Below are 15859 nucleotides of genomic sequence, written 5' to 3'. Positions count from 1 at the left end.
ACCAGGTTAATGATCGACACAATTAAGTAAATTACCAAAGATAAATCGGTTACACTGAATAGATTATATGTAACTGGAGCTATTCAGGGCTTTCTTTGTAAAGTTGTGTAAGATAAAATAGGAGCTTGACACGAACAACGAACCCAAAAAAGTAATAGACAACATAAAGAAAATTACCTTTATCAAGTCAGCAAAAAAATTTTTTTTGTCCTAAAATATATTTTTCTTATACATTGAATTAGACAATGTGCTTTAATATCATTTAAATGCCTGACCTTGGGGATTTACCCAGACACCTACGTATCATGTGTGTTAAATATACTTAAAACTTAAATACAAAAGAAAGAATGTCATTGATTCCATATAACAAAGTGATGATTCACTTCAAAATAAAAAAAAAATACGACCAATTTGGCAAACTGACACAGTTTTAAGAGCATTCACAAAGGAAACATTTACCGATTTGGTGACATGATTCACCCCTTTGGTTAGTTTATGCGGGGTATAATACGAGTGGGAGGCAGAGACCCCCATGTCCATGGCTGACCGCCAACCCCAAATCATGAAAACCGTAAGCACCCGATTTTCTCAATCAGACATGTTAGAACTCTGAGGGAGAAGGATCGCGTACCGTGTTACATTGCGCTGTACCACGCTGTGACAGCATTAGATGTTCAGGCCTCGGTTCTGTCAATACACGTATACAGATTGAATTAAAACCCGGTCTGTTCTCGGATATCAAGATTTCCAGCCGATTAAACTCGAACAACCATCGATCAAGTTTTTCCCCTAACGGTACTGTTTATCCTGCGCAGTGAACGTTAACAGGATTACCTTGCCGTGTTTAGACAGACCGCAAAACCTTTCCACATGAGTGCCACGCTATTTCAGGCTTATCCAGACCTGCTCGGCCGGTATGCTAATTGTCAGAACATAAACACGATACACAGTATGGCGAAAGACATGGGCTCTCTCCCAGTGGCCGTCTGGGACAGCCAGGCCCTGACCCTCAGGGATGTACTTATGCAGGTGGATGTCCCCACTCTAGGAAAAATCGTAAAAGGGCAGTTTATGAACTTGGGAGTTTCCAAAATTCCATTCAGGAACTTACAACAAGAGGTATTGATTCATTCTATCAAAACAAACATAAAAGTGTTGTCCCACAGTGTTCAGCGTATTGATGGTCGGGACGGACGGTTACGGCTTCATCCTCTAGAACAGAGGCTGTCGATCCCTATCACATATCAGGGATGGTTCGAACTACTGTCCGAAGACGGCCGATCGGCCCGGCCAATTGATAGTGTGATGAACTTGGCCAAAGTGAGACCGAATCGGTGTCTTGTAAGACAAAATATTAAGGCATTTATGTCCAGCGAGGACGGACAGATGACGTATGATAAATCAAAGATAGTGCCGAGTGGGGAATCTTTGACCATTATGGGTGACGTCACAGTGAAAGCACCGACAGGAGAACGGCGTAAGGTTTTAAAATGTCGAGATTCTAAAGGTGTTATTCTGTTCTTTGATTTGGAACAAAGAGGACTCTTTACCCCCATCGCGGGCCCTCAGGATGTGACTGGTGTAATGACCATTAAAGACATTATTGGGCGTTTCCGTCTGCCCCTCACTGTCAAGTTAGTCCAGGGCGTGTGGCCCAAAGTGGACACTAACCGCTTCACAGGGATCGTCCGTCTAGATTGGGTTTACACGGACGAAGTGGCGTTCCTGTGTCCATTGGATCGTGGTATGTTCCGGATCACACCCGTCCCTACCGAGGTGCTAATGAAAGTCTTGCCAGCAGTAAACTCCACAGAGATTCTTGAGAATCAGACAATTAAAGACATAATTACAAAGGTAAACAGAATGGTGGCCAACTATAACAATACCATACATCTTATTTTAGCAGTTCCGGAAGCTGCCATGGTTAAAAATAAGTCTCACCAAATGGCCAACATGTTCTCACCAAAGGAAAGTGCGAATGGTCATTCACGTGTAAAGCGATCGAAAAGTCGCGAGGATGTCCTAATGAACGATGTGGATGAGCTGTATCAATATCTACGTGATGGGAAAATGCCTCCAAAAGAAAAATTTCATTACGACTCAGATGAAGAGAGCTTTTTTGAAGAGCCTGCTTATGAGAAGTTAGACGACTTCCGGTCCAGATTAGAACGCTTGGAGCGGGGTGAACCCGCAAATCAGAGCAGTCGTTATCGCCCGGCAGACCTTGCCAAACTTGGTCTACATAAGGGTACTGAAAATCTTAGATCCGTCGATGAAGTGAACGGAAATAAACCCACCACTCCCCCTGAGGCCCCTCCACCCGTTCCACCGCGGAGGTATACAAGAGCCGATTCCGCACCGACGATTAAGTTGAGTCAGGTCCAGAAATCTAGTCCTCAGAAGACCGAGTCCTCTAGCGGCTCGAGTCGGGGAGGGGGAAGTAAAAAAGACACAAAACAGACTAGCAATAAAACTTCCTCACATTCATCAGGGAAGAGACATTCTGTACACACGTTCTATTTATAGATTTGATATACAGTGATATTTAGCAAGTGCCAAGTTTTCTTTTGTAGCTTTTCACAAAAGCTCTCAAAGGATCATATTAGCATTTATTTTTTAATGAATTTTCAGTGATATTTTTTTTAAGGATTTGAAAATCGCACAAAAATGATTAATAAATTTTATGAAAGTCTTTGTATCATGGAAGTGTTGCTTATATGCGTTGTTTAGTCAAACGTTTTCATTATAATGTGATAGTGAGGTAGATTTTAACTCCAAGAAATCGAAGGGAAATCCTTTATAGGATATTTTCTTCTAGATGTGGTGTGCGATATACCTCCTCTTTTTGCGGTTTTAATATTTTCTAATTTATCAGTTTGTGATAATTAGCCGATTTCATTACAAAGTGAATTTCCCGTGCATACCTGTCATTATTTATTTATTTCAGACTAATGTCAACTGCACCTCTTAAACATGTTCTTTTTAATTACAAAACATTTGGTTAATGTTGAACGTCAAGCTGCATGATTTTATACCTGTATTTTTACCTGAGTATTTTATTAATGTCTTTTATGGTCGCTGATTCTAAAGATAAAAGGAAAATGACATGCTTCAGCTCGCCTACGTCAGTTGAATACATATAAGTAACACGGTGTTGTTGTTTTAAACTTGACACAAAGAAATTCAACCTCTTTTGTTTATTCTTAAGATTTTTTTGCTTTTTGTAAAGATGAATTTTGGTTTATGTCCGCCAGCAGACCTGCTTTATTTTCAGAGCTCGGTCATTAAATCAAATGTGTAAGGTTTTTTAGTCGACGGAGAAAAAGCATTCATTACCAGATACAAAATAATCGAAAACGTAATGGCAGATTTTATTAATATTTATACCTATGGCTGCGTATTTTCTTTATGGATGATGATGGATTTATTATGGACGAGGATTTATGATTATTGATCCAGTGTTAGACTGATTTTATCTCGAGAAGAAACAGTAAACTCTGTGTTCTTACTAGAGCAACCACATCCAAACGCAGGATTAAATAAAAGAAGCGTATAAAGCTCATTAAACCATTTGTCACAGAGCTCTTATGCACATTTTCACTTATTTCTTTTTCACTTTGAAAATTATTTTGTACTCTATATATGACTACGCAACATTTCTCATGAAAAAGCCCAAATATTTTCTAATGTTTGATTATTATATACTATGTATATTTTCCCCAAAATCTCTGTTAAAAGAATTTTGACACACCTTGGCATTTACATTTCAACCTGCAGATATGATTTTTAATAAAATATCATTAAATCTGCTGATTACTCAAGAAAAAGCAATAGACCTGTATCCATTAACTATCACTACTGTGCATGGGATCAGTTTCAATTGATTCCTGATTAACAGAGAAATAACATTACAGTGTACGTTATTTATGCCGTATTATTATAGAGAATCAATATATAACGATTTCCTATAAATAATTTTTGTATCCAATGCCATTCGCTATAATTGATACCTCAGTCAGGTTTCTAAACAAAAAATGCTTCCAAGAGATGTCTTCTCGATTTCTATTTAAAGATGTCTATTCTAATGATTTCGTCCAATAAAAGAAAAATACAGAAGTTACCGACTATATAGAAAAAAAGTTTCAAGGCGCCAATAGTACTTAGCACTACCGACTATATAGAAAAAAAGTTACAAGGCGCCAATAGTACTTAGCGCTACCGACTATATAGAAAAAAAGTTACAAGGCGCCAATAGAACGTAGCGCTACCGACTATATAGGGAAAAAGTTACAAGGCGCCAATAGAACTTAGCGCTACCGACTATATAGAAAAAAAGTTAAAAGGCGCCAATAGTACTTAGCGCTACCGACTATATAGAAAAAGTTACAAGGCGCCTGTAGAACTTAGCACTACCGACTATATAGGAAAAAAAGTTACAAGGCGCCAATAGTACTTAGCACTACCGACTATATAGAAAAAAAGTTACAAGGCGCCAGTAGAACTTAGCGCTACCGACTATATAGAAAAAAAGTTACAAGGCGCCAATAGAACTTAGCGCTACCGACTATATTGAGAATGTTAGGACACTTCAGTAGTACTCAGGGCTACCATAATAAAAAAAAACCCGACACCTTTATAGTACGTAGCGCTAATGATTTTGTTTTGTAGAAAAAATGTGACATGTCAATAGTACTTAGCACTATCGACTGTATAGAAAAAGTTACAATACTTCAATAGTACTAAGCGCTACCGATTTTTTTTTAAATATTGCCGTTTTATGAACAGTCCACTAGCGAATTCATATTTTCGTTATATGACGTCTCAGAGTCATTTGGCGATATTTAGTACTCGCGTAAAACAATGAAAATAAATTAATAGAAAAAAAAAAAATAAAGTGAAAAGAATTTCAGAATTAAAAAAAAGAAGAAGCAAAATCGGATAATTTTAATAGGTGCTGCAATAGAATACATCAACTCAAACAAAATGAATAGGAGACAAATTCTCTAAAGTAGAATATTAAGCTCCAGAGCTCATATCAGTTAACTCTGTGTCATGTCAAAAGTATATAAAGTAAACCCCAACTGAACATTTTGGGGACGTATTTTTTGGGTATGTTTTCTTTTACTGCAACCTTCCTCAAAACTTCCGTACATCATAAAAAGCATGGAGACTGTGAACTTTGTCAAATGGTAGCTGTAATAACAATGTAATGATTTGGAACTAAATAATATGGCTGAAATATTGCCGACTCGGCGTTAAACAATAATAATCATAATCACTGGCAGAAAATCAGTCAAATGAATTATATATAACGTGTTACTTCCATTACTATATTATGGAGAAACAGTAAAATCTCATGCTGGGAATATTGATATTTTCTCAAATGAAAGTGCTTTGACCTGGACTCATTAGGAAAAACTCACAATTTTCACAAAAGTGGAAGGGATGTAACTTTGCCATGTAAAAAACGCCAGACGCTCGTTTTTGCAAAATGGTGTAATGGAGGTCATACGAGGAAAGTCAAAATCGCAGGAAAGATTTGGAAGTGTAAAAGTTATGTCAGGTTCCTAAGTTTGTAATGGAGAAAGATTGTTAGAAGACAGATTTAAGACAGATAGATTATGACCCGATGATGCCTTATTATATCGATTAAAGGTCAGTTGGATAAGCTCAAGGAGGGATGTAAGTGCAAATTTCCATCTACAAGGCCCATAATTTTGTAACGGAGAAACAGGTAAAAAAAAAAGGTAGTAATTGATACATGTTTAACTTGCATGATCATGCCAGGACCCTTAGGTAAGGTCACTCAAGTTAATTGAAACCACGGAGTCTGACACCACCGCTTCATATTTGGATATTTTCTGGAGAAAGACATTGATGGTAAAGCAACAATTAAGCTTTATGATAAACGTGACAACTTCAACCTCAACTACTCTTATTTAAGTAGCAATATACCACTGTCAACTACATATGAGCTCGAGGTTTACGTCTCACAGTTGATTCAATAGGCAGGAACATGATCTTCGTATGAACAATTCCTAAAATGAGACAGGCTACTGACAAACAAATTGAGATACAAGGGTATCTACAATCTCGTTTGAGGTCAACATTTGCCAGTTTCTATTGATTCTGTTGATTTGCTTGCATTTTGATGCTATAGAACACAATTTTGTGATTTTAAATTACATGTACTTTGGTTGCTATTTGCACAACATATTTCATCGAACAATGAAAGGAACCAGTTAGCCAAAAAATTTAAGCCACATATAGAAATATTGTTTTACAATTTTAATTTCATTATTATTCATTATTATTGTGCAAGAAGTCTACCCTCGATGATTGTATATAAATTCTCAAACACGCACTGCTTTGAATGTACTATAGGATACACTCAAAGCCAGCTCTAGTTAGGGGCAATATTTGTCTCAATTGCAACTCTGCAATATTTGGAAACATTTTGTGTTTTCATTATCAAGTGAAGAAAAATAAATTACATGGTAGGTCCTCTGTTAGTTGAGTTGTATATCATATCTATATTCATTCATGGCACCTGATCCCGCCTCTGATATTTTTAGAGGTCCGTATTTGAATGGACTGTGAGCTTCAATACTGTTCATTATCTCCATATTTCATCTACTTATGAGTGAAATTGTATTTCACATGTCCTATTATTGTATTGCATGGAAGGTACTCTATTACTAGAAGCGAACGTATCAGATCCATTGCTAGTTATACAGTTTATGCCAGGTACTCTATTACAGCAACTGTATTTTATTCCTTCTCTTAAATCAATTGATCACCAGAATTTTGTATATTTAAGTTTTATTTCAGGTTTTCATCTACTTAAATGTATGTCAGTTATAGCCAGTCAAGTCTCTCAATATAAAGGAAAAAAAACACAAACAACAACAACAACAAAATATCAACTAAACAAGGAAACAAATAAAACTATACAAAGACTACTAGACTGAGTCAACTATAGCTTGTTTTTTAGGTTTAAATATGTGTAAAAATTATCAATTATTACACTTAAGTAAAAAAAAAAACAAGTATCGAGAATTTCCAGTCTGAAGAAGATTGACATATTTATTAGTATAAAAAAGTTCCTATAATGATCTCAAATTTCAAGTAAAAGATAAAGGTAGGGGTAAACAACTATTGATTTAAAATTGCAAATAATCAAGAGAAATCATCTATAGAAAAACGCTTCTTTATTTTTCAGTGTTTATTATTTAGTGACAATAACATCGTAAAAACCGACAATCATATATTTGATTTGGGTAGCAGTCATCTCTGCAGTTACGATCAAACAAACACCCTAAAAAATATACGTAATGAATCATAGTTAGTAATTTGTTTATAACTTTGACCCTTGCAATAAAAATTACTGTTGCAAACGATTCTTGGACCTATAGGTCAACATATATACATAATTCTGTCCTGGATCAGATTGATTTTCATTTCCTAATGAGTCAAATTTTGCTTGTTGTTAGGTTTAAATATGTTTAAAATTATCAATTATCAATGATTACACTTAGGTAAAAAAAAAAACCCAGGTATAAAGTATTTCTAGTCTGAAGAAGATTAATATATTTATTAGTATAAAAAATGTTCCTATAATGATCTCTCTTTCTCCCTTTCTTTCTTTCTTTCTCTCTCTCTCTAGGGTCTGAGTCTTTATTTCAAGTTCTACCTTCTTTGACTTACTAATCACAGAGTTTCAGAATTAAAAAAAAATTCAATGGCAATATCAGATGTAAACAATATTAGTTGGCAGTAGCATCTTTTTAGAGAACTGGTAAGGCACAGCCTACATTCACTATGCCTCTCCGCTATAGAGAATATTGGCAGTGGCAATAAGTAGTTTGCACTTGGCTGCCGTACATGGAATTAATAAGTACTTACTCAGTAGTCACAGTGTTTGGTTGACTTGTAAACTGAAAAGTACTCACATGTCCCCACTTTGCAGGTACATTGTCTTCGTGAGCAAGCTACCATCTGACCACTTGGACAGCTGACCTTCCCGCTACATTGACCATCATTCGTACAGTTGTAGCAGGAGGCTGTAAAGTAAAGACAAGTTTCAAAGAGATTTGACAACGATAATGCAAAGGTACTTACAATTGTTTTAATGCGATAAAAATGATATAATTGACTAAAAATGAACCTAGAAAGTGACATTGTATCCTTTTTTTAATTTACTGAATTTAATCATTTTTGCACAATGACATACCTGCAGCATGTAGATATTTTAAAGATACCGATAATCTGGAACCAGAAAAAGTACCTTTATCCAGACTGAGAACAAAAATACCCCTCCTCAGATTTTGCAGTATAAACCAAAACCAACGGAAATATCATGTTTTTTTCCTTTCTTGACGCTAACCCGTGAAAGTCAATAGTAGTAAAAAACTATATGTACTCTAGAACATTTAAATTAAAAACTTTTATAATTTGTATTGTTTCAATGGACTTTTGAGCTTGATTAATGTTCGTCATTCTATATTTTATGTTATATGTGCTTGGAAACCTTTGAAATATTTGTTTTAGTGCTCAGAAATAAAACCTAACTCACCTTAACAAAAAGTCCAATGAATACCAAGTGTTTAACTAGTACGCTCATGCTGTATAGTCTTTTTATCTCTGTACCTATCTGCTGCGTATCTATAATTAAACGTCTATATAAGCTAGGCTACCAGGATATATTTTGAACATGTAAACGTGGACATATGCTGACGTAGTGTATTATTACATAAAACATGTTTTTAACCTTCGCTTTGAACAGGATTCTGTAAGTAATCAGATCTTTTTTTCATTAAAATCCTTGAAAGTGTATACGATGCATGCATTCTGGATGTTTACTCGGAGTTTTGGTTGACAGAAACGGATTGCTCTGTATATATTAATAAAGTACAATATCTTTAATCAAACATTGTTCTAAATGGATAAAATAACCATGTCATAAACCAATATCAAAAGTTTTACTATTTGAAGAAAATATGCAAGAACAAAGGTAAATTTATGGATGTGCAGAGAAAACTGGGATAAAATTTTAATTTTTTAAATTTTTTTTTAATTTTTTGGGCCAATATAATTCTGAAAGTTAAGAATCTACGTGTTTTTTAAATATCATTTTGCAGATAATATGTGTATTAAAGCTCAGGTATCTTCTCAAATAATTGAATGGTATGTAAGGAGGAATGTCAAAAATATAAATAAAAACCATTCCAGACAGCATATTTCAAGAATTTGATCATTGCCCGCATTATGAAATATGGAGATAACGAACAATATTCAATCTCATAGTTCATTTAAACAATACAGATCGGGAGCAGAGCAAACACGGATCTCCAAAAGCTTAAGAGTCGGGATCAGGTGCCATGGATGAGTAAGCGGAAAAATCCGTAGAAATTTCAGTGTATAAATAATGGCCTAACAATTAGTATGGAAAACTTCAGACAGCATTTGACCTAATGATAGATTGCATTTGCTGATAAAGTTATTGTATCGACCATAGAACAATGGTAACTTCAAACGAGACTGTTGATATCCTTGTTTCATCAATTTGGTGGTTAATAGCTTGCCTCGTTTTAAAAATTGATCGTACGTAGAGCATGCTCTTGCGTATCGAATCAACTGGGAGACCTAAACCTTGACAGCAAAGGCAATTTATCTTTGAGTCAAATGCTGACTGACTTTTTTTCATACTAATTGTTAGGTCATTATTTACACTCTGAATTGTCGACGGATTTTTCCGTTATTTCCCGATCATGACAAGGAGCACACAGCGGGTGTGACCGGTCGGCAGGGGATGCTCACTCCTCCATGGCACCTGATCCCACCTTTGATGTTTTGGAGGTCCGTGTTTGCTCTGCTCCTATTTTGTATTGTTTAATGAACTTCTGAGCTTGAATACTGTTCGTTATCTCCATATATTTCACCTAAACCCATATGCAGGTGATAAGGGATATTGGTACATTAATAAGGGAAGCTGACGATGGAAAAGTTGAAGTCATGACATTTATCATAAAGTTTTGTTGTTAGGTTACCATTAACGTCTTTTTCTAGTAGAATATCCAAATATGAAACAGATTCTGTGGTGTCTTTTATTTCAAGTTCGCTTGGATATACTAGTATCGCATCGACATATGAATGGAAATAACTATTGTTAATTGATAAAGCGTCAATATATCTAAACGTCGAGTTGAAGGCCAAAGTCATTGACCTATTTATCTGAAAATGAATAATGACTAGAATCACAGGTCTACAATGTACAATTCCTATCACTGTTTTTTTGTCATCTGAGTAAACGTTATCCTCAAAAAATATATTGTTACACGGTAATTCACTGGTCAACTATGTACTGAGCATACAACATCTCCCGAATAAAAGTGAAATTAATGCCATAAAAAATTATATTTGGATTAATTTCAGTAATATGTGTATGAAGTTTGATGGAATGAAATATATGGAGACAACGAACAGTATTCAAGCTCAGAAGTCCATTATACAATACAAAATAGGAGCAGAGCAAACACGGACCTCCAAACATCAGAGGTGGGATCAGGTGCCATGGAGGAGTGAGCATCCCCTGCCGACCGGTCACACCCGCCGTGTGCTCCTTGTCATGATCGGGAAATAACGGAAAAATCCGTCGACAATTCAGTGTGTAAATAACGGCCTAACAATTAGTATGAAAAAAGTCAGTCAGCATTTGACTCAATGATAAATTGTATTTGCTGATAAGGTCATTGTATCAACCATAGAACTTACGAAATGATGACTTTAAACGAGACAGCTGATATTCTTGTTTCATCAACTTATTTGTCAATAATTTACCTCGTTTTAGAAATTGTACATACGTAGAGCATGCTCTTGCGTATCGAATCAACTGAGAGATATATACCCCGTATGCAGGTGATGAAGGTATATTGCTGCATAAGTAAGGGAAGTTGACGATTGAAAAGTTAAAGTCATCACGTTTATCATAAAGCTTGGTTGTTAGATTACCATTAACGTCTTTTTCAAGTAAAATATCCAAATATGAAACAGATATGTCAGACTCTGTGGTATCTTTTATCTCAAGTTCACCAGGATATATCGTATCGACATAAGATATCGTAAAACTTTTTTCTGAGATTTGGCTACACGCAAATCAGACAATGCGAGTTCATGTTCATAGGAAATGTCATGGTCAGAAAATCCTGGCAGAAAAGTGAGTTCCGAATCATAAGAAAGGTCAAGGTCGTAAAATTCTGACACCGATGAATTTCCGCTCAGTTGTAGACAAATACTCTATATACATTAACATATCAATTCTCTGGGACTACTTTCCCTACAATTTTTTATCTGTAGAGTAACGTAATACTGATTGCCTGGTGCTTGCAAAGATACATGATTCAAGATATTTTCAAACTCTATGCATTTACATACATATCGAACATAACTAAAAAGTGTTATTGACGGATTGACTGACGGAAAGATGGATGAAAAAGAGACAGCTAATGTCAAGTAAGTGTCCCGGCCATTCTCGTATACATGGCAGGGAAATATTACACAAAATAGGTCCTTTATTAGTTGAGCCGTATACGTTAGATAGTAAAATTATACATCCATTATTTATTTGCATGGTAGGTCCTCCGTCAGATCGCATGTTCTTTTTAAGTTGAGCTTAGCTGTATGTTAGATCTAATGTGAGTTATACAGTATGTAGCTATACAGTATTTAGCTCAAAGTATCTGTAACCGGTTCTTGTAGAAATTAAAAATAACTGCAAGATGGTATATAGGGTTGGATTCTTAGTATTTATTCCGTGGAGATATATAGTTGATTTCAAGATGAAATAAATGTTTTAAATCAACCCTAAAATAACAATAACAACATATAAATACATAGACAACATATAAACAAGCACATTCACTTTACAACACAAAACGATCACAATTTAAACACATAAAACATTCATTTAGGCCATTACTTTACACTTTATATAAACGCATTCATAGGGCGATAACTCTTTGAAACTCTTACTGAATTAATGATGTAAATTATATTTCTCTATACTGAAATATTTACAATACTTTAAAAATATGAGTTTAACATACCAGTGTATGGAACTGAGTGATTTATCTCTTGATCATGCAGGATGACTTTAAGAGTTATTACATGATGACCTAATGGATTAATAAATTACAAAATCATAATAATTCAAACCCAGATCTTAATTCCAAAGATCTACATGAATTAGATTAAAACATAACTTGCTCTTACTTTACAATATCAATCTTAACTTTAATAACTTTAGAACTTTCACTCTAGCACATTCATACTCATTTAGCAAGTTTATATTAAAATACTTTATTATTTCATTCATTACCTTTAATTTTAGTTTATGATCATTTAATTAGTTTAAGAAAAGGATTTACTTACTATTTATAGATATCTAATTTATCCAATATATATATAAATCAAATTTTAACAGACAACCAGATCTCTACATCCTTCTCAGACAAAAATCTCCGAATAGAATCATAAAACAAAGGTTTCCCGCCTGAATGAACAACTTTGACCAAACAATACCAACTGACCAATAGAATGTAGGAAAACAGACAATACCCTTATTTATAAATGGACTAATCCTTATATCTACCTTAACCCATAGTCTTTGGGTTAAACCATTATTTAAATAGGGATGTTTATGATTTAAACATATAAATAAATAATATATTAGTAATGCAGGCGCAGGGCTTGTATAGATGTATGGATGAATGAATGAATGAAATTCCTGAAATAAAATATATAGCATTAATTAAAATAAAATAAAACTAAGTACAACTACCACATATCGACACACATCATTAAAAACAACAAAAACAGAAAATTCTTTATCTCTAATAAAAGACAAGGAGAAGGGTATACTACTATTAATTGGATTTATTAGACATCGGAAATAAATAAGAAAACTCAAGTATGATTTTTTTATTGTTCAGTATATGTTTTTTGGTTAATGACAAAAACATCGTAATGACCGACAATCATATATCTGAGATTCGTAGCAGACGCCTTTGCAGTTACTATCAATCGAGCAATCTAAATCAAAATCATACACCAATGTTAATCATGCAGGTATGTACATTTATGTACGGTTTATAATATTCCTAATCCTTTCTGTATTAAAAATGATTAAAAGTTTTATTTTAAGTTTGTCATTAGCGGTTCACTTTACACAAAGATACGTGAGTTTTACTTTAACTTGCTAATTGCTGTAAAAATGTATTTCAAAAAATAAAATATTTCATTTTACTGTACATAGTAATCATGTTTGGACGACCTGTAAATCTGCAAAATACTCACATGTTCCAACTTTGCAAAAACACTGTTTCCTTGAGCAAGCCTCCACCTGACCACTTGGACAGCTGACCTTCCCGCTACATTGGCCATCGTACGTACAACTGTAGCAGGCGGCTGTATACAACAGGTAGGAAATGTTTAAAAGAAATCGACAAATAACAATGATTATCCAAAATTTTTGTTTGCTAGGAGGAGTAAAAATTTCTTCTCGACCGATAGCACACGTAATGGGCTCTTTACATTGATCAAATAAATGAAGTAATCCCTGGTAAAAATGGTATATATCGATGGCCTTTTTCTTGAGAACCATTGGGCCAATAATAGCCAAAGTTGGCACAAGGCATCCTTGGGTGTAGGAAAGTCAGAATTGTTGAAATAAAGGGCTAAGCCCCTTTATAAGGATAGACAATCAAGAAAAGGCAAAATAAGGGATCAAAATCTTCCATGGGAAAAGTTATATAGAAAAAAAAAATCAGTACTACTCATAACTTTATCTCTCCGGTAAGTCAATATTTTTTTTTCGGAGTGCTACAGTTCTGCAGCTACCACTAGGTCATAAAAAGGGGGAGGGTGAAGGCCACCTGTAACAGTGTAGATTCTACATTATTGAAGATAAAAATTATCATTATTAATGATAGGACGGGGTTATAAATGAAGATAAATTGAGGTTAAACATATGGATATGCATGACCGCAATTAGTAATGTTAATATGCAAGCATCCTCAGATAGTGTATATTCAAATTTTAAATAGGAACCAATGCCCAGAGACTTGGATGGGCCAAAATTTATATAACACTTTATATGTTAATATTTAATTTTTTTATAAATAAAATTTTCTATGAAACAACAATAGACACTCTCATCTGCAAACATTCTCAAGTTGTGTGGATTTTCAAATTATGGATTCTGGGTTGGGGTTGGGTTAAGATGGGAGATCAAATTTTATATAATGCATGTATAAAGAGAAAAAATTCTTCTCCAAAACATCATGACCATGTAAGTCATATTGAAGTTAACGCATCTCATGTCCTGTGGATTCTGAAACCCTTAAGAGTAAGATCGGAGCTAAAATATTGGGTCACACTTTTTCCCATTATGGGGATAAAGAGAAGGAAAATCTTTTCAAAATCTTTTCAAGAACAACAGCTCCAATGTTAATCAAGTGAGGGTTATGGCCAATGGGTCTCTTGTTTTGCTAAATAACAAGATATTTCAAAGACACCTTTTAATTTGGAAGCAGAAGCAATACCCTAATCTAGACCGAGGCAATTAAACCCGAACCACCAGAAAGAATTTTCAGTTAATTTTTTTTTTCATTTTTTGTACCAATTCTTCATCCGAAGATGTCATTAGTTGTAAAGCATTATTCACTAAATCATTTTTATATATCAAATCATTATGTTATCCATGCTCGAAATTTGCTTTTGTGATCACAGAAATAAAACTTATCTCATCTGTAACGAACAGGCCAAGATCACAGAAATAAAACTTATCTCACCTGTAACGAACAGGCCAAGATCACAGAAATAAAACTTATCTCACCTGTAACGAACAGGCCAAGATCACAGAAATAAAACTTATCTCACCTGTAACGAACAGGCCAAACAAGATGAATTGTTTTACAAGTATATTCATACTGTTTTCCCTTTGTGTCGCTTCCCTCTAACTGTATTTGTCCTGGCTGGATGCCTTCATACGTCTATATATATATATATATAACTATCAGGATAAATCTTTTACATACGTGGACATACGTGTAAATGTGCCTGGTATAATATAACATAAAACATGATTTTATCCTATTCTAAAATAACAGGATTTTATAAGTAAACAGATCTATTTTATCATTGGGTACACGATGCATGCATCCTGGATCTTAAAACATATGTTAACTTTGTAACACGGTGATTCATGTGGTCAACTTTTGCCTATAAATATGTACTGGTCATATAACTTTTTTCCCTGAGAAAAGTGAAATTATTATCTGTGCTGAATTTTTTAAACTGTTAAAAAGGTCAATAGTTGTCCATGCACCCCTACTAATGTGTTCGGAACCTTTATTTTTTGGTGTCCTGAAAATTATAATGCCCGAGGAGTTTGCAGTAGCGCAGGCGAGATTGAGTGAGACTACTGTATAATACAATGTAGTATCAGTGAAAATATACTTAATTGAAATATATGATGATAACGAACAGTATTCAAGCTCAAAAGTCCTTTAAACAATACAAAATAGGAGCAGAGCAAACACGGACCTCCAAACATCAGAGGTGGGATCAGGTGCCATGGAGGAGTGAGCATCCCCTGCCGACCGGTCACATTCGCCGTGTGCTCCTTGTCATGATCGGGAAATAACGGAAAAATCCGTCGACAATTCACTGTGTAAATAATGGCCTAACAATTAGTATGATAAACGTCAAAAATAATCTCAAGAATTAATTTAAATGTTTTAATTAGTACTCTTAATGACACTATTTCCTGCAGTTATGTTTCAAAATTTCTTTTTGAACA

General features: G+C 34.6%; 2 protein-coding genes across 2 annotated transcripts; one reads left to right on the top strand and one right to left on the bottom strand.

Moving 5' to 3' along the window:
- The first annotated feature begins 683 nt into the window (after positions 1–683).
- Positions 684–2674, top strand: LOC133200807 (uncharacterized). The gene has a single exon (XM_061336623.1). It carries the CDS (start codon positions 871–873, stop codon positions 2524–2526), a length of 1656 nt encoding a protein of 551 aa, XP_061192607.1. The 5' UTR covers positions 684–870; the 3' UTR covers positions 2527–2674.
- A 4533-nt stretch (positions 2675–7207) lies between these two features.
- On the bottom strand, positions 7208–15000 carry LOC133200964 (uncharacterized). The gene is made up of 3 exons (XM_061336777.1): positions 14938–15000; positions 7953–8063; positions 7208–7318 (listed from the first exon to the last, which is right to left on the bottom strand). Exons 1-3 carry the CDS (start codon positions 14984–14986, stop codon positions 7233–7235), a joined length of 246 nt encoding a protein of 81 aa, XP_061192761.1. The 5' UTR covers positions 14987–15000; the 3' UTR covers positions 7208–7232.
- Positions 15001–15859: the final 859 nt, after the last annotated feature.

This window comes from Saccostrea echinata, unplaced genomic scaffold (assembly GCF_033153115.1).
Source record: "Saccostrea echinata isolate AGI-Se365-2 ecotype Australia unplaced genomic scaffold, CSIRO_AGI_Sech_v1 ptg000041l, whole genome shotgun sequence".
NCBI lineage: Eukaryota > Metazoa > Mollusca > Bivalvia > Ostreida > Ostreidae > Saccostrea > Saccostrea echinata.
This window is presented reverse-complemented; position numbering and strand designations above follow the sequence as displayed.